At 42.1% G+C, this 18475-nt stretch overlaps 1 protein-coding gene across 4 annotated transcripts in view; it reads right to left on the bottom strand.

The window, feature by feature from the left end:
- The window catches only part of Clip1 (CAP-Gly domain containing linker protein 1), a 104887-nt gene that overhangs the window by 19816 nt on the left and 66596 nt on the right, over positions 1-18475 (bottom strand). For all 4 annotated transcript variants that reach the window (XM_057765884.1, XM_057765885.1, XM_057765883.1 and 1 more), the window contains one exon: positions 16098-16218. In XM_057765884.1, the coding sequence (XP_057621867.1) occupies positions 16098-16218 (121 nt within the window). The remainder of the gene's footprint in view (positions 1-16097; positions 16219-18475) is intronic.

Genomic DNA, 18475 nt, shown 5'->3' with positions numbered 1-18475 from the left:
GTGCCGAGACAAGGTCATGATGTGTAGCTCAGACTGGCCTCAAACTAGTGCTCGCTCTTCAGTCTCCTGTGTAGTATGATAAATAAAAACCAAGAGACAGAAAAGCACAACAACCAGTCACTGGTTCTTACCTCTACCTCAATATGAAATGGTGATTCTGCCTCCAGGAATCTCAGAATGAGACTGTGTGTGAGAGCTGTCTCCTCCTCCCATCTTATATTTCTCTCTAGTGCTGGGATTAAAGGCGTGCACCACTACTGCCCAGTTTCTGTGGCAAACTAACATGGTTCCTGAGATTAAAGGTGTGTGTCACACCACTGCCTGGTCTTTTTTTTTTTTTTTTAAGATTTATTTATTATGTATATAGTGTTCTGTCTGTATGTATGCATGCAGGCCAGAAGAGGGCACCAGATCTTATTACAGATGGTTGCAAACCACCATGTGGTTGCTGGGAATTGAACTCAGGACCTCTGAAAGAACAGTCAGTGCTCTTAACCTCTGAGCCATCTCTCTAGCCCCACTGCCTGGTCTTTAAGGCTGACTAGGGCAGCTGTTTTATTCTCTGAACTTCAGACAAGCTTTATTTATTAAAATACAAATGAAATATCACTATACTCCTACATGCTGAGCCATGCTTAGCTATATGTATATGTTTGATTTTAAAATAACATTTCAACTTATAAGGAATAATAATAATAATTTTTTTCAGGTAAAAAATATTCATAAATCAGGCAGGTTGGTACATTCCTGTAGTAGCAGTCATTCAGGAGGCTGAGGCAAGAGAATCATTTGAGCCCAGTTCAAGACTAGCCTGGGTATTATAGTAAATTGTTCTAAAACAAAAACAAAAAATGGAGAAGAAAAGAAAAAAATTGTAAATTTTTTTAAAGTAATCCTCAGGGCATCAAGAATGGTGGTATACACCTATAACTCCAGCAGTCACCGAGTGAGCAGAGGACTGATGATTGGAAGCTTGAAACCAGTCTATATAAAGAGACCTTGTCCAAAACAATCAAAAACCAAACCTAATCTAGCAATTTAGGGTATCCAGGTGTAGTAGTCTAGGCCTATAATTTCCAAACTCAGAAGACTGAGGCAGGCAAACAGAGTTTGAGATCAGTCTGACCTGTTTTGAAAACAAATATTGGAAAACTGTACAAGGTGTGTGGAGTATTGCTGAGACAAGAGCAGTCAAGAACCCGTCGCTAGCGGTATTTGATACAGGAGCACACTGCACTGGGTGGTCCTGTTCTGCATGTGCTTGACATTTTTCATAATTAAAGTTGAAAAAGAAAATACAGATGACTAGGGGAAATGGAAGGTTATTATTAAGAGAAAAAGCCTACAATGATTGGGAACATTAAACCAGAAGAGGATCCAAGAACTCACATCAAAAACAAGAAAGGGAGCTAAAGACAGCTCAGCTTAAGAGCACTGGCTGCTCTTGTAGGGAACTCAGGTTCTATTCCCATTACCCTCGTGGTAGTTCACAACTGCCTTTAACTCCAGTTCCAGAGGATCCAGTACTTTCTGGCCTCCATATGTACTGCATAGACACACACACAGACAAAATACTCATACATATAAAACTTTAAAAAATCTTCAAAAAGGGGGCTGGAGAGATAGCTCAGAGGTTAAGAGCATTGCCTGCTCTTCCAAAGGTCCTGAGTTCAATTCCCAGCAACCACATGGTGGCTCACAACCATCTGTAATGAGGTCTGGTGCCCTCTTCTGGCCTGCAGTCATACACACAGAACATTGTATACATAATAAATAAATATTTTAAAAAAATCTTCAAAAAAACAAAAATAAGAAGTGGGGAAGGCAGGACAAAAAGCGTACTAGGTACTTTAACTTTCAACCCATCATTTACGCTAAGAAACACAAGCTTGGGTGAAATGAGGGCCACAGACAAACTCAGAGTCAACACTGATTCTGATTTCTTAGGCTCAGTAAAGCCACTTGAACAAGGGTCCCAGCATCTTCCATTTCGCTTCCTGCAGTCGAGAGTGAACGGCCATCAGGATGCTGTGCTCTCCAGTCCAGTAGTGCCCTACTGTCTCATGATGGGAAGCTCAGCTTCTCCCAGGATGAGCCCCTGCTGAGAGTCTCAGGGAGTCTTCTCCCACCATTCTTCCCAGCGAGGTGGCTCATTTGGGCTCTTTCAGTCTCTTCTCCGAGCAAGTGTTCTGAGGTTCAAAATAGCAATTCAACACATTCTCTGTGTGTGAGGATTTCTTGTCTTGCCTCCCACACACAGATAGACAGACTTCTGTTCTTAGAAGAGCAGACAGAAATAAATGGAGAAGGGAAGGAAAGATCCAGTGGGTCTGTCTGCGACAAACTGCTTTCAGAGATGAAAGGAGGACGGTAGAGAGAAGATGTGCTTCTAGGAGCAGGGTAGGAGATAGTTCAGGGACTGCCAAAATGACAGCACCACTCCTGCAGGACCACACCCTTTCCTAGAACGGACTGCATCCAGTGACAGATCAATGAAGAGTATAACAACAGTGGGCCATTGAGACCACCCACTGGGCAAATGCCCTTGCTGCCAACCCTGATGACTCCAGTTTAATCACTGAGACCCATATGGTCATGTTCAGTGACATACACATATAATAAATAAATGAAGAAAATATAACTCTAAACAAGGGCAAGAAAGAAAAAAAACCCTAGACATTTCAATCTAATTTGGGGCAAATCTGAAAGGCCACCCCATGCCAGGCGGTGGTGGCACACACCTTTAATCCCAGAACCTGGGAGGCAGAGGCAGGCGGATCTCTGTGAGTTCAAGGCCAGCCTGGTCTACAGAGCAAGTTCCAGGACAGGCCCCAAAGCTCCAGCAAAACCCTGTCTCGAAAAACCAAATAAATAAAATGCAAAGGAAGGAAGAAGGAAGGAAGGAAGGAAGGAAGGAAGGAAGGAAGGAAGGAAGGAAGGAAGGAAGGAAGGAAGGAAGGAAGGAAGGAAGGAAGGCAGGCAGGCAGGCAGGCCACCCCAGACCTGCAGAGTGAGCCAAGGCTACTCTTAGGCTGGCAGCACAGTTTTCTTCTGTTACAGATCTGCTGGGGGTAGGGCTACATTCATAAACACTGTACACGATACATACCCCTCAGCCCTGCTGCCCTGGGAAGCTGGCCCGCAACAGTGATACACATTCAGTTTACCAATTTAAGTTACATGCGCTCTCAAGAGATGCATGACCAAAAAAAAAAAAAAAAGAAAGAAAAAGAGATGCATGAGAGATAGCACGTCCTAAGCTGGTTTGAGTTTACAGGAGTACACGCACACAGCTGCATTCTCAAACGCAAACATTCAGAGTGCTGTTTGGCCTCAGAGTGAGAGGACTGGAAGTGACTGAGGTCAATACACACAAAGTAGGTCTTTATTCTACACAACACCCTGGTGCTGAAGATAACTACTTTCTACTCAATCCCCGAGTATCTCTGTGCCATATTCTAGGGCAAGCCACAAATACCCTTCACTGGACAAACTGGAAGAGAACCATCCCTTCAGCCTTTGTGCCCTGGCAACCATTCACGGCTGAGACACTTGCCAGGCTCAGGAAATAGCTCTCTAAAACTCCTCTCGAATGCTAGAGAGTTGAGTAGGATGCTGAAGAAGTCTAAAGGGAGAGCTCCAGCAAGAAACTTAAAACATATCTTCTCAGGGAAGACCGTGAGTCGCTGAACAGGTCCCTTGACCTATTTCCTCATGTAATGCTTGACAAGTCAGACTTTCCAAACAGAGCAGAGGTTGCTGGCCTCAAGGTCCACACTGTATACAAAATTACTATTTCTGAAAGAATAATTAACTTAATTGTTTTTTTTAAATTAAACACATTTTTCAAAAAGATTTAACAATACTGTATAGAAACAAACTCAAAACAAGGAAAATATCCCTCAATGCTGTCACTTAGAGACAACTCAGCATCAGCTGAATGTAACTGGGGATGGACAGGCTGTTTTTATTTTAGTTGGTCTGTGCAAGTGCTGGGGTGCTGTGGGATAATGCTCACAAACACTGTAAAGTGGTCCGTCTGAGTTTCTGCTTCACAGAAGAAAGGTGGAACATAACACAGAAGAAAGCAACTGACGAACTTTGCCAGTACAAGGCAAAGCAGATCTTCAAGTTTCCTGCTTCACTGAAAGGTCTGTCAGATACTATAGGCCTGTAGGCTGAAGATGGATGCCCCAATGTTACAGAAGAACTTTGGTGACTGTCCAGGCAGCAAGATGTCTCTGTCATTTCTAGAACTTTGGAAGTTGCTTATAATGCACTTCCTGTTAACTTAGGTAATATTCTGGAGTCTTTGATGGAGTTGAAGACTAGACATTTATTTATAATTATAGTTTTCCTTAGTTATGATAAAAGATAAATTAGATATAAAACTTTAGACTCACAAAGATAGGATAGATAATATGCTCTTTAGTTTAACCAAATACAAATAGACTAAATATTGTAACTGTAACTCTTGCTTGATAACTGTTTTGTATATGTAATTTTACTATGTTAAAGTAAAAATCTTCCTTTTTATTTACATAGAAAGGGGGAGATGATGTGGGATGTCCTTCTGTATATGTGTTACTTTTGTTGGTTAATGAATAAAGCTGGTTTGGTCAATGGCTTAGTAAAGTCAGGCAGGAAATCCGAACAGAGATAGAAAGAGAGAGCAGGCAGTGTTGAAGGAGACACCAAGTAGCTACCAAAGAAGTAACATGCCATGCTGGTAAGCCACAGCCTCATGGTAATACACAGACTAATAAAAATGGTTTAATTTAATAGTTAGAGCTACCCAGTAAGAAGCCTAACACATTGGCCCAACAATTGTAACAGATAATAAGTTTCAGAGTGGCTATTTCATGAGAGGCTTCAGGAACAGGCAGGTGGCGGAGGGATGTCCAGGAGGACCTGCAGGATGGAGAATACTTCTCGCTACACTTTGGCATCTGTCTGCTGAGGTCTTTGCCTTCTACTATGCGAGGCAGGCAGGCTCTCTCCTACTTCTGCACTCACTGCACTGTGTACTCCAGGCCAGCTGACCCATGAACTTCTGGGAAATTCTCTTGTCTCCGCCTCCCATCTTGCTTACAAGCACTGGGATAAGAGATGCACATCACATTCAACTTTTGTTTGTTTTTATTGCTATTCAAACAGGGTCTCTCTCTCTGCAGCCCTAGCTGGCTGGGGACCCACTATGTAGATCATAGATTGTCCTGGAATTCACAGAGATGAACCTGGCTCTGCCTCTGTGCTTGAATTACAAACATGTGTGTTTAGGTAAAGGCTTCACCCTCATCCCTGGCATTCATATATCCAAAGAGTCTGGAATATTCAGGTGGAAGTTCCATCTCAAACCCCCTCCCCTGGGATTTGCCTCAGTCCAGACCCCACTCCTGAGAAAGTCTGCCAAATAATGACCCCACCCCACCCCATATGCTCAAGACCACTCCCACAGGGTATTTAACTGTCCCCCAGAGAACAAACACATGGTTTTCCAGTCTTCCTTTCCCATCTCCTCTGGGTGGGGGGCTGTAAAGTCATCTGGGAGCGTTTGTATCCATTAAACCTGGGTTTTTTTTTCTAATTCGATTTGATTTGGTCTGATTTGGATTATTGCATCGGAGGAGAGGCTTACTGGGATGCAGAAACTTTTCAGTGTGCCTCCTGCCTCATGGAACTTTTTACATGAGTAATGGAGAGCTAACTCAGATTGTGAGGCTTGTGTGTATGGTTTAGTCTTTTTACCAGATGAGCCACCTCTCTGGTTGTCTTAGAGTTTTGTTTTCCTCTTCGGTTTTTCAAGACAATGTTTCTTGTATAGTCCTGGCTGTTCTGGAATTCACCCTGTAGACCAGGCTGACCTCAAACTGAGATCCGCCTGCCTCTGCCTCCTGGTGCTGGGATTAAAGGTGTGCACCACCACCTCTCGGTTTATGAAGGGACTCTGGTCAGCTCAAGCTTGGCAAGCATTGTTCTGGCAGACTTACTTAGCCCTTCTCTACCATTCCCTCTTCCTTGTTAAAAACCATTTAACATTGCTAAATCTAGCCATCAAGGTCTTATTTAGCCATCTCCTCCTCCTGAGGCCGACTACCAGTAATCAAGAGTCACCTTTGGCTCACCTAATTAAAATCATCTAACATGGGATTTCCCCTTGTATCTTTATAAACTGCCATTTTCCTGTGAGCCACATCTGTCTCCTCTCTATCCAGAGGCAGTCCTCTGTCTTATTCAGGAATAAATATCCCTGTTTCCCCTCCTTTGTCCTCTTCACCCCCCACCCCCCATCTCCTGTCTTTGTCTCTTATTCCCTACCTTCTGTCCCTCGGGCAAATAAATCTCCTTTGTGCTGAGAACTTGGTCTTGAGGTGTTCTGAGCCAATACTTTTGCTTCCAGTTCAAGATTTTTGTTTTAATAATTTTAGTAGGAGCCGGGCGGTGGTGGCGCACGCCTTTAATCCCAGCACTCGGGAGGCAGAGACAGGCGGATCTCTGTGAGTTCGAGACCAGCCTGGTCTACAAGAGCTAGTTCCAGGACAGACTCCAAAACCACAGAGAAACCCTGTCTCAAAAAACCAAAAAAAAAAAAAAAAAAAAAAAAAAAAAAAAAAAAAAAAAATTTAGTAGGAATTTGCTTTTTCTGGCTAGGCACTGTTGGGATTCATGAATTATCCTGGCCCCTGTCTCCAGGCAGGATGCACCCAGGCAGTACCCTGGCCCATTCCAGCTCTTTTCCTGCTGTTCTTCTGAAAAGGCAAACAGGTCTCTGTCCCCCCCACCCTTTGCATCTCTCTCTCCTCTTCTCTTCCCCGCCCACCCCCTTTATCTCAGCAAAACTCTTCACTTAAGCTTTGCCTGCACAGTATTTGTCTCTCACCAGTGTGGCCTCTGGCTCTCACCCACCAAGGTCTTTCGCCAAAGTCCTTCTCACTCAGCAGAAATATTACAGGCACTAAAAACTTCTTTCTAAATTCTTGAGTTTCAATACAAACTTTAATTATTATTATTATTATTATTATGTGTGATGATGCATGTAATGATCTGTTCTGTCTCTTTAAGAGACAAGCCAGGCCCACTCCTCTGAGGCAGGCAGATCTTCCTTCCTGCTTACAGCCTGAGTTTCTTTCTTTTCCCTCTCCCTCTAGAAGCTTTGGTCGGTCTCTCTCCCTCTCTCTCCCTCCCTCCCTCCCTCCCTCCCTCCCTCCCTCCCTCCCTCCCTCCCTCCCTCCCTCCCTCTCTCCCTCTCTCTCTCTCTCTCTCTCTCTCTCTCTCTCTCTCTAGTGCTCTTCTCCCCTTCTCCCTTTCCATAACCCACTAAATATCCAACCTCACTCTGCATGGCGTGCCTATCCCTCTGTCTCTCACCCATATAGCTGCGCTTCCTGCCCAGCACCAGCTGCCTTGGGAGACCTGCGGTGTTGTCTCATGGCATGCCCATCTGTCTGTCTCTCCTTGTTGCCTGCTGCAGCCACTCTGGAAACTGTGCCTCCCCTGCCTGGGACTGGATGCTCTCCGGGACCCGCTATTCACTGCCTGCTGCCATACGGTCCACTGCCGCCACTCGGGGACCTGCACCAGTCCCTGCCTAGGACTGGCTGCTCTTGGGACCCACTGCCTGCCACCGCTCAGGGACCTGCAGTGTTTCTGCTGCTGCAGTCACGAATACAGGGATTCTGAAGCATTTTTTAATTAATCCATTACAATGTGTATGGGGCTAATTGACCCTCACACACATCATCCACATGTACAATTTTTTTAAAAAAACTACAACACAATAACAAAATATTAAATGAATTTTGACTTGGATTAGGACAGAATTTACAGCATTTCTGAAATGGCCCTAAATATACTTCTGTCATTTTGTATTACACATTTATGTAGAGCACTGTTCTCAGCTTTGACAGTTATAAAATTACTGTTTGTTTGTTTTGAGACAAGGTCTTACTATATTATAGCTCTGGCTGGCTTAGAACTCACTATGTAGAGACCAGGCTGGCTTCAAACTCGCAGAGATTCACATGCTTCTACCTCCCACATGCTGGGAGAAAGGTAAAGTTAAAATACTGATCAACTCTGAAAAGTGTTGAGGATATCCTACATTCTGCAATATCAAATACTCACCTATTATTAGTATACACATTTTCTTTCAGCTTTAATGGTAAAATTACATGTATCTCAAAGAACTGTTTTAAAATAAACTATGATTATCAGTAAATGTTTAGTTGATACACTTACTTTATATGCCTAAGAATCTGAAGGCTATAAAAATATTTCTCAGGCAAAAAGAGGTCATGAGTGGAGGCAGTTCAAGAAGCCCTGGTTTTCGCTGGTGCAGTAGCACACAACTGTCTTCAGACTGCTTGGGAGGTAAAAGCACACAGATTAAGAGTTCAAAGCTGGCCTCAGCTATGTTAGTGAGTTTGAGGCTGGCCTGTACCACATGGGACCCTGTTTCAAACAAAACAAGAGCAGCAGCAACAGCAGCTCGTATTTAAAGCACCCTTTGCATCACTAGACACCAAAGGGGGAGACTCTGTGGTCCAGCTTCAAACAGTCCTATTTTCTAGTGATCTCATTCTGATGGCTGCATAATAAAATAATGCATAACAGGCTAAAATTAGCTTTCCTTTTCTAATCTGTCTGTGAACCTAGGCCTATTTAGAAGGCAAATTCTCATTGATCAATTTAGGTGCCAACCCTAGTTGTTGTACACTCTGCTATAACTTCACTCTAAAATGACTTTTTACCAAATAGTTATTGACCCATCTTATCCTTGTTAAGTTTCCAAAATCAAGCCATGGCCTCATTTTGAAATACCCCTGCGGAAAAGCTGCTGTTTCCATGGTGACAGCTCAAGGTACCTGCTGTCTTTCTGGATGGAATCTATATGAGGTTTGTAAATGATAAATCAGGCATCCATCGCAAAGGTGACCACCAGAGGTCCACTTCTATCAAAGACCTCACATTATTATATATAGTTAGACTTTCCTATCTTGTTCAGAATACATCTGAGAGACCTCACATTATTATATATAGTTAGACTTTCCTATCTTGTTCAGAATACATCTGAGAGACCTCACATTATTATATATAGTTAGACTTTCCTATCTTGTTCAGAATACATCTAGGGAAATGACAGAAAAGACATATCAATGAATAAATTGGACATCTATCTCAATGCTGACCACCTGAGGTGCCTTCTTGTATTGTAGAGCTCATGCGGTTATTTTTGGAATTCTCTATGAAAAGAAAATAATGCCCTGTACGGTTCCCATTTATGTGACTACCCGAATTCAGAGTGCTTCTACACCCACACACATTGAATCCCAGGTAGAGGGATCAAAAGTTTATTTAGCCAGGCAGCAGTGGTACACGCTTTTAATCCCAGCACTCAGAAGGTGGAGGCAGGCTGAGTTAGAGGCCAGCCTGGTCTACTTAGTGAGTTCTAGGACAGTCAGTGCTACACAGAGAAACCCTGTCTTGGAAAAAAGAAAAAGAAAAAAGACACACAGAGGGTCTCACTGTGGACCACATTTTAGAACTACTTTGAGGAGAAAAGGTAGTTCCCACCTCAGAGAACATCCAAGGTGGTATTTAGAGGCAGCTACCATAGGCTACCATAGAGGCTGCAAACCTCAACGCCAGGGATGAATGGAGAAAGAATGTGTATATAGCATCCAATCAAAAATAAAATGAAACTGCATTGGGGCTGGAAAAATGGCTCAGAGGTTAAGAGCACTGGCTGCTCTTTCAGAAGTCCTGAGTTCAATTCCCAGCAACAACATAGTGGCTCACAACCATCTGCGATGAAATCTAGTGCCCTCTTCTGGTGTGCAGGCAAACATGGAAGAGGAATGCTGTATACATAATAAATAAATAAATAAATAAATAAATAAATAAATAAATAAATCTTTAAAAAAAAAAAAGAAACAGCATTGCGCACTGTAGAATGTCTAAAACAGGAACTGATGTACACACACGCATGCTCACATGTGCATGTGCTCACACACACTCACACATAGGTGCACCAACACAGAACAACAAGAAATCAGTCACACATAAGGCAGATTTGCTGTGAACAAAACCAGTCCATGCTGACACACACACTAACAGTCATAACTTCTGAGTCCTGTCTACTGTCAGGTTTCTTAAAAAACAATTTCATGGGGGCTAGAGAGATGGCTCAGTGGTTAAGAGCATTGCCTGCCCTTCCAAAGGTCCTGAGTTCAATTCCCAGCAACCACATGGTGGCTCACAGCCATCTGTAATGAGGTCTGGTACCCTCTTCTGGCCTGCAGACATACACACAGACAAAATATTGTATACATAATAAATAAATATTAAAAAAAAACAATTTCATTTGGTTCTACCTAACATATTCCATTTTAAAAGACAACACGGCTGGAAGATGCCTCACAGGGTGAAAAAGCTTGCTGTGCAAGCCTGGCAACCTGAGTTTCATCCCTGGAGTCCTCATAAAGGTGGGAGGAAAGAATGAACCAGGTTGTCCTCTAACCTCCCTCCATATGTGTGCCATGAAATACATGCTTGCAATCGTACATACATACATATACACATATACAATTATATTTTTATGTACATAAGTAATAATCATAATAATTATAAAAACTTGGGTCACTCGCAATCCTAACTGACCCTGATTGTTGCCCCTCTTCTCAACTAAATTGAAAAATCTCACACAAAAGCAACTTAACTTTAGGGTTAGGAAGATGGCTCAGTGGGTAAAGGCACTTGCCACCAAGCCTGGTAACCTGATAGAAGATAAATGACTCCCTCAAACTGTCCTTGGACTTCTACATGGGCACTGTGGCATGTGTGAACCCACACACATAAATAACAAATGTAATAATTTTTAAACTTAAGATTTACTTATTTTATATGAACGAGCATCTTGTCTGTACATATGTCTGTGCACCACACTCAGGCCTGGTGCCCACAGAAGAGGGCATGAGACCTCCTGGGACTGAGCTGGGGATAGTTATGAGCCACATGTGGGCACTGGGAATTGAACCTGTGCAAGAACAGCAAGTGCTCTAAACTGCTGAGCCATCTCTTTAGCCTGAATTTATTTATTTATTTATTTATTTATTTATTTATTTATTTATTTATTTATTTATTTATTTATTTTGATTTTCGAGACAGGGTTTCTCTGTAGTTTTTGATGCCTGTCCTGGAACTAGCTCTTGTAGACCAGGCTGGCCTCAAACTCACAAAGATCCTCCTGCCTCTGTCTCCTCCCAAGTGCTGGGATTAGCTGGCTCAGACAGGACTATAAGGAAGAGCAGCCTCTAGCACCACTCCATACCCACATCAGTCAAGTCCTGCCCATTATTATCATCTTCCATCATTTTCTCCCTATCCACTTCTGACTTTTTGAGACAGGGTCTAATGAATCATAGATTGGCCCTGGGGAAAAAAAAAAAAAATATATATATATATATATATATATATATATATATATATATATATGGATGATCTTGCTCCTGACCCTCCTGCCTCTACTTCCCCAGGCTATGATCATAAGCATGCACCACTGTACCCAGCTGCAGAATTTCTTCACTGCCTTTTTTTTAAGAGAATGAAGAGGAAATGTTCTACACAGCCACTGTCACAGAGAGGCAGGGAATCCCTTAATTCAATAAACAGCCTTGTTTGAAGTCTCTTCAGAACAAGGTTTAAAAATTCTGACAATGATTCATCCTGGTAACGTGAAAAGGACAAGCAGGAAACAAGCAGTCTTCAAGTAAAAGAGGCTTCCCAGAGGAAGTAGAGCTTCCTCTCAGTAACTCCAGTGAGAACTTAGAATGTAGACATATTTCAGGATGTCTTGGGATTTGTAAGTAAACAAACATCTGAAAAAGGGGAAAAAATATACGAGCAGAGTTCAGAGTGCACCCCCCATATATACTCCCTGGTGCTGGGCTTAAACCCAGAGCCTCCTGTATTCGAGGGGTGCGCTTTGCCACTGAGCAACACCCCAGCCTGCAAATATATTTGAACAGCACTGTTTTGCTCTACCTACCCCATATTTCTGGCTCACAGTTTTGCTTTGCTTCAAGTCTTTAAATCAGTGGTTACTAAATAAGTAATAAGGTTTTGTCCTCAGCCATAGCTACTGCTTCACACCTCACACCTCACTTCCACCGGGGTGTCCTCAGCTGGTTGTCACTTAGGAGCCTCCGCTTCCTCACCTGAAAGATTACCTCCATTTCAGAGGAAGGTTAGGATTCCATAAAAGCAGTGGGAAGGCTTCTCAGTGAGTAACAATGTTGCCAAGTAAAGCAAACTAGGCCTGGGTCAGAATTTATCTAATCCTGTCAATACAGTCTTTGCCATTTTAATTTAGAATAAAACACAAAATTTACAATTGATGTTCCATATTTTAAAAATAGTATTTCTGTCAAACATTATAGTTCTTTAATGTAGTTGGTCTTTTCTTTGGGCCACCAACCAGTTTCCAAATAAAGCAAGGAATCAAATAATTATGAATGCTTGACCTTAGGTTAGGTTTGTCCCACTAGCTCTTTTAACTTAATTTAACCTGTTTCTATTCATCTATGTTTTGCTTCGGGCTTTTTACCTGTCTTTCCTTTTGTATGAATGAACCATGTCTGTATGGCTGGCTTCTGGTATCTCCCTGGTCTTTCTTCTCATGAGTCTAAATCCTCCTCCTATTTATTTCCCCTGCCCGAAGGCCCGCCTATACCTCCTCCCTCACTACTAGCAATCCAACTTTTTATTAGACCAATCAGGTGCCTTAGGCAGGCAAGGTAAAACAGGAACACATCTTTACATAGCTAAATAAATGCAACACATCTTTGCACAGTTAAATGAACATTCTACAATACCGTAATGTAGTTCCCCTCTCTCATTCTTCCTTCTGTAGTACTAGAGACAAAACTCAGGATCTCAGGCATGCCAGGCAAATACTGTTCCTGCCTCCAGCCCTAGTCCATTTATACTATGTTTCTAACAGAGACAACCAATAGCTTGACGGATGCAAAACAAAGACCTAGGTTTTATTCCCAACACTTCAAAAAGAAAAACAAAAAACAAAAAATTCACTTACTCTAAGAAGTTAACTAAGTGAATATTCACAATTTTACAGAAATAATTAGCACAACAGGTTCAAAAAAGAACATAGTAAAAGTCAGAAAAGTTAATTTATCTTCTTTAAAAGATAAAATAAGGTTGCTTGTAAACCATTTTATAAATGTATACATGAATGTATATATGCATGCATGAACAGATTATTGAGAGAGGGTCTTGCTATGTAGTTTAGGCTGACCTGGAACCATGTGACCTGGGCTGGCCTCAAACTTGCAAATCTCCTGCTTTAGCCTCCAAGTAGTAGGATTACTAGGGTTGTAGGTGTGAGCTACCACACCCAGCTAGGTTATTTTTAACAGGTATTTTCTCCATTCTTTTGCACATATCAAGACAAGAATGATCTATAATCTTTCTTGGTTATTATCATCACTTTTATTTTTTAACTTATTTGTCTATTTATTTTTGTTTTTTTGAGACAGGGTTTCTCTGTGTAGCCCTGGTTGTTCTGGAAGTTACTCTGTAGATCAGGCTACAAATCAAACTCAGAGAGGCACCTGCCTCTGCCTCCCAAGGGCTAGGATTAAAGGTGTGTACCACTACTGGCTAGTATCTCTTTTAATCTCCATAATTGGGGTTGGGGAAATGGCTTAGCGGTTAAGGGGACTGACTGCTATTCCAGAGGTACTGAGTTCAATTCCCAGCAACCACATGGTGGCTCACAACCAACCATAATGAGATTTGGTGTTCTCTTCTGGTGTCTGTGAAGACAGGTCGCTCATATATATAAAATAAACATTTAAAAAAATCTCCATAATCAGGGATGGGGATATAAGAATATAACTCAGTTGGTACAGTGCTTGTCTTACACATATTAGGCCCTAGATTTGATCCCCAATTAAAAAACACAACACAGACATTGTCCATCATCAGAGCTATCATGTTTTAGTTGACATTTACTTCTTTTCTGAATAAAAATTAAACAACAATCTAAAAGTGACATAATAACCAGTTTTTTGGTTGTCTGTTTTAAAAGCAAGGTCTCTCATATAGCCCGCATTAGCCTTGAACTGACCATTGTAGCCTGGGTGGTTACCACTCACAGTGTAGCCAAGGCTGGCCTTGAACGCCTGACCCTCGTGCTTCTATTTCCCAAGTGCTATGATGACAGGCTCATTCACCATTCCCAGTTTCCACTCTTTAAAAAAGTTTCTTTCGTAGTTGTAGTTATCATTTGCTAACACCCAGCAAAATGACTTTTCAATCATTAAGCACAAAATCTTTTCAGTAGAAGCTAAGTAAAGAGCTGCTAAGATAGAGAAGGGCTTTGAAAACTCAGCCAAGAGTCAGGAGGTTTCCTCAGCCCCTTCCAGCTCAGTAAGACACAAGTAACATAATTAGTCCAGTTCAGATGACAGCATAAGAGGACAGGGTGACCTCCCTGTTCATTCTACAAAGGGAATCCTCTGTCTCTACCAGAAATATTCAAAGGAAGGATGGAAAGAGAAAGAAAAGAAAGAAAAGAAAGAAAAGAAGGAAAGAAGGAAGGAAGGAAGGAAGGAAGGAAGGAAGGAAGGAAGGAAGGAAGGAAGGAAGGAAGGAAGGAAGGAAGGAAAGCCAATGAACAGAACTCCAGTACCGGTGACACACCCTGGTATCCAACACCCCAACAACACGAGAAAAGAAAATCTTCCTCAGGTCAAAGGGGCTTCTGCTTTCCATGAACTCAAATTCCTCACAAGCTGATCAGAGAAGAGCACAGTGACTCTGCTTAAGTCAGCTCACGTTGATTCTCTTCCAAGCCGAGGAAGCGGACAAGCACCGTGACACTGCCTGCCAGAGGATGCTCAACAAACTCCGATCTTCTCTGCGCTTCCATCTGCTGCTGCCACTGTCACTCTGCGTATCCATCACACAGTAACAACCAGTGACTAGGCTACTGACAACCTGCAGCACCCGAGAACACCACTCAGAGCAGGGAGACTGCAGCATTTCCTTCATGAAATGAGGAAGGGGGGAACAGCTATAATACGAATCTTAAAAGTCTGAAACAAACTGTGGAGATGGTGACTTTCCCAATACTTGGGTGGTAGAAGCAGAAGCCTTGCTCTGAGTTTGAATCCAACCTGTACTACATAGTGAGTTCCAGGCCAACCATTGATACCCTGCCCCAAAAACACAAAAAGAAAAAAAGGAAGTGTTTTTCCCACACACTGCACCATCCTGATGAAATCGATGTACAGTAACTCCAAACTACTCTTCCTAGTTAGAGCCAATGCTTGCGGGACATGAGAGATCTTTTCCTTCGCAGTGCAGAGCAAGCATAAATGGTTAAAAATTCCAGCAGCTGCTCTGGGGTCAGATGGGACTAACATTTTGATTCAAATATCAGAGATGAATTCTCAAAGCACAGCACAGCATTGTTTACAGTCAGTTCTGTTCCCATGTTTAAGTAACTTCTGTCAGAAACCTCTGCAACACAGATCTCAGCAAACAGACCGGGATGCACTCTAGTTAGAACCCACATTCCACAAATCAACACACACAGAATCACAGTCTATCGGGTAAGTACTACCGAAATCATCTGGTAACCTTTACAACAAAACCATATTCTTAGAATCCATATCCCTAAAACCAATTTCAATGAAAGAGAGGGGAAAATTAAGAGAAAAAAAAATTTGGAATAAGAGCTGTGGTAGGGAGAAGATAATGCTTGGTTCTTCGCCTTTAATGGTGCGGCTTGAAGATTATCTAATAAGGACCTTTCCTCGTTGCTTTAATTAAGGTCAGGTGCTGTTGCTGCTAGTGTGTGTGGTGTGTTCATGGGACTGTCAGTTCACTGTGACCCTAAGTCCTATAGCGTGTGCCTCACTGAAGGCAAGCAGAAGCATAACGCAGATAAATGAGCCAACCCGTTTGAAACACCCTAGTCACATGGAACAAATTTGAGCAGCCTCTAGGAAGGCTGCAAGAACAGCGGGTGCCAGCACCCCAGATCTAAAACCCCCCACTGAAGGTCCACTGACCTTTTGATGACTTGTGACTTCGTCCCGCGTTCTCCCCAGCTCCTCGGCAAGTTTGACGTTCTCTTTCTGCAGTGCTGAAAGCTGCTGGGACTTCTGAGCTGCTGCCTGCTTTAGGGTTTCTCTGCAAGGACAGTGAGTGCAGGGTTACCATAGAAACAAGACAAGCAAGGAAACTGTGGGAGACAACAGCTTCACAGCACTGAGGAAAATAGATCTGGGTCACGTGCCCGATAAGATCTATAATAACAAGAGACCACGTTATCTACATGAAGGAGAGGTCAGGTTTTAATCTCTCAAAAAGAGATTGGCTGCCCATAGTTATGACATTTTAAAATATCCAACAAACACTATCTCTACTCTGTTACCGCCCATACCCCACAGAAAAGTAAATTGCTGTAAAACAGATGACAAATGACATGATCAGTATAGCCTTCATCTTTCACTTCTGTGTCCGTGAAATAATTATACTAAAACCCACTATGGCGATAGTGATTTAATGGGCTGCCAAGGCCCTCTGTTCCAGAGGCACAGATCTTTTCATCTACGTTTCTCTTGGTGAAATAAAAATCCAGTGGTCCCATTTACCAGTGTCCATCATAGTCAGGTGCTCTTGGGAATCTGAGTATATTTTTAGGACAACGGGAAGTGAAATGCCCAAAGGAATTTTTTTTCTAACCAAACAGCATTTATTTGATGGTATTCTTTCTACACTGCTAACTGCTAATTAAAAGAAGCAAATAAAACCATAACACAACCTACCAGATAAGTCATATCATAATGCCAACACAAACAATAAGGTAGACATTATTAGGTGTTTTCTCATTATTAAAATTAACCTAAACATACATTCTGAACTATTATCTTTTACATATGGCTATTCAAAATATTTTTACTTAATCACTAGATCCTAGTTTTATGCCATAGAAGGTTTTTTTTTTTTTTTTTTAAAAAATATTTATTATGTATACAACATTCTGTCTGTGTGTATGCCTGCAGGCCAGAAGAAGGCATCAGACCTCACCACAGATGGTTGTGAGCCATCATGTGGTTGCTGTGGGAATTGAACTCAGGACCTTTGGAAGAGCAGGCAATGCTCTTAACCTCTGAGCCATCTCTCCAGCCCAGCCATAGAAGGTTTTGAAGCAATTTTGGGATTTAAGTAGGTCTGTGCTGGGTAAACTCTACTTAGCAAGCTGCCATACGTGGCTGGATTCTGAATCTAGTCATCTGGGTATGAATCCATCTGCTGATGTATGAACACATCTATTTTTAACTTCAATTGTCTAATGGGTGTCAGTGCTTGGCATCTTCGATGTTCTCAATTTTTAATTCTCCATCTACCTATATAATATGTACTCTATGATGACCTCATAAAGATTTAGGAAAATAAATCTATAAATTCTCATAGCATACTAAATTAGAATTTTTACAAAGATGTATATTTAGGAAGTACCAGAAATGGTTTTAATTGTAAATCTATTAACCCATCTACCCACTCGCAATTCTAGATATTGCCAGTTAGCTTTTGTCAGCTTGACACAAACCTAGACATGCCTGGGAAGAGGGGCGCCCAACAGAGGAACCTCCATCAGAGTGGTCTATGGGAACGTCCGTGGGACTTTTATTGTTGACTGATGTAAGGGGTGGCAGCCCACCTTGGGCAGCACCATCCCTGGGCCCAGGTGGTCATCTTCTGAATAAGGCAAGGAGCTGAGAATGAGCCTGAGAGTGAGCCAGTCAGCAGCGTTCATCATTGCTCTCTGTGCTCATTCCTCCCTTGGGTTCCTACTCTGACTTCCCTCAATGATAGACTGTGACCTATAAGCCAAATAAACCCCTTCTTCCCCAAGTTACTTTTGGTTGTGGCATTTATCACAGCAAAAGGAAAGTAAACTAAGAGATACACACACAGACACAGACAGTCCCCCTCCATAGCTTAAGTACATTGACTGGCTAACGTCCATTAACACTTGACAAATAAGAAGATTTTATTTATGAGGAAACCATCATAAACTAAATACTGTATTTCTTAGGTTCTTGCTGTGGGAAACTCTTTTTGTACACTATGAATATGTATTACTTTCATTGGCTAATAAAAAGCTGATTGGCTAATAGCTGGGCACAAAGCAACTGAGTATGAGAGCCAGACTAGGAGAATTCTGGGAAGAGAAAGGGTGGAATCAGACAATTGCCAGCAGATGCAAAGAAGCAAGATGAGAATGTTGTACTGAGAAAAGGTACCAAGCCACATGGCTAAGCACAGTTAAGAATTATGGATTAATTTAAATGTAAGAGTTAACTAGTAACAAGCCTGAGCTATCAGCTGAGCATTTATAATTAATATAAGCCTCTGAGTAATTATTTGGGAGCAGGCGGTC

This window comes from Chionomys nivalis, chromosome 3, assembly GCF_950005125.1.
Source record: "Chionomys nivalis chromosome 3, mChiNiv1.1, whole genome shotgun sequence".
In the NCBI taxonomy this organism is placed as follows: Eukaryota; Metazoa; Chordata; class Mammalia; order Rodentia; family Cricetidae; genus Chionomys; species Chionomys nivalis.
The sequence above is the reverse complement of the archived record's forward strand: the minus strand, read 5'-3'. Positions and strand labels throughout refer to the sequence as shown.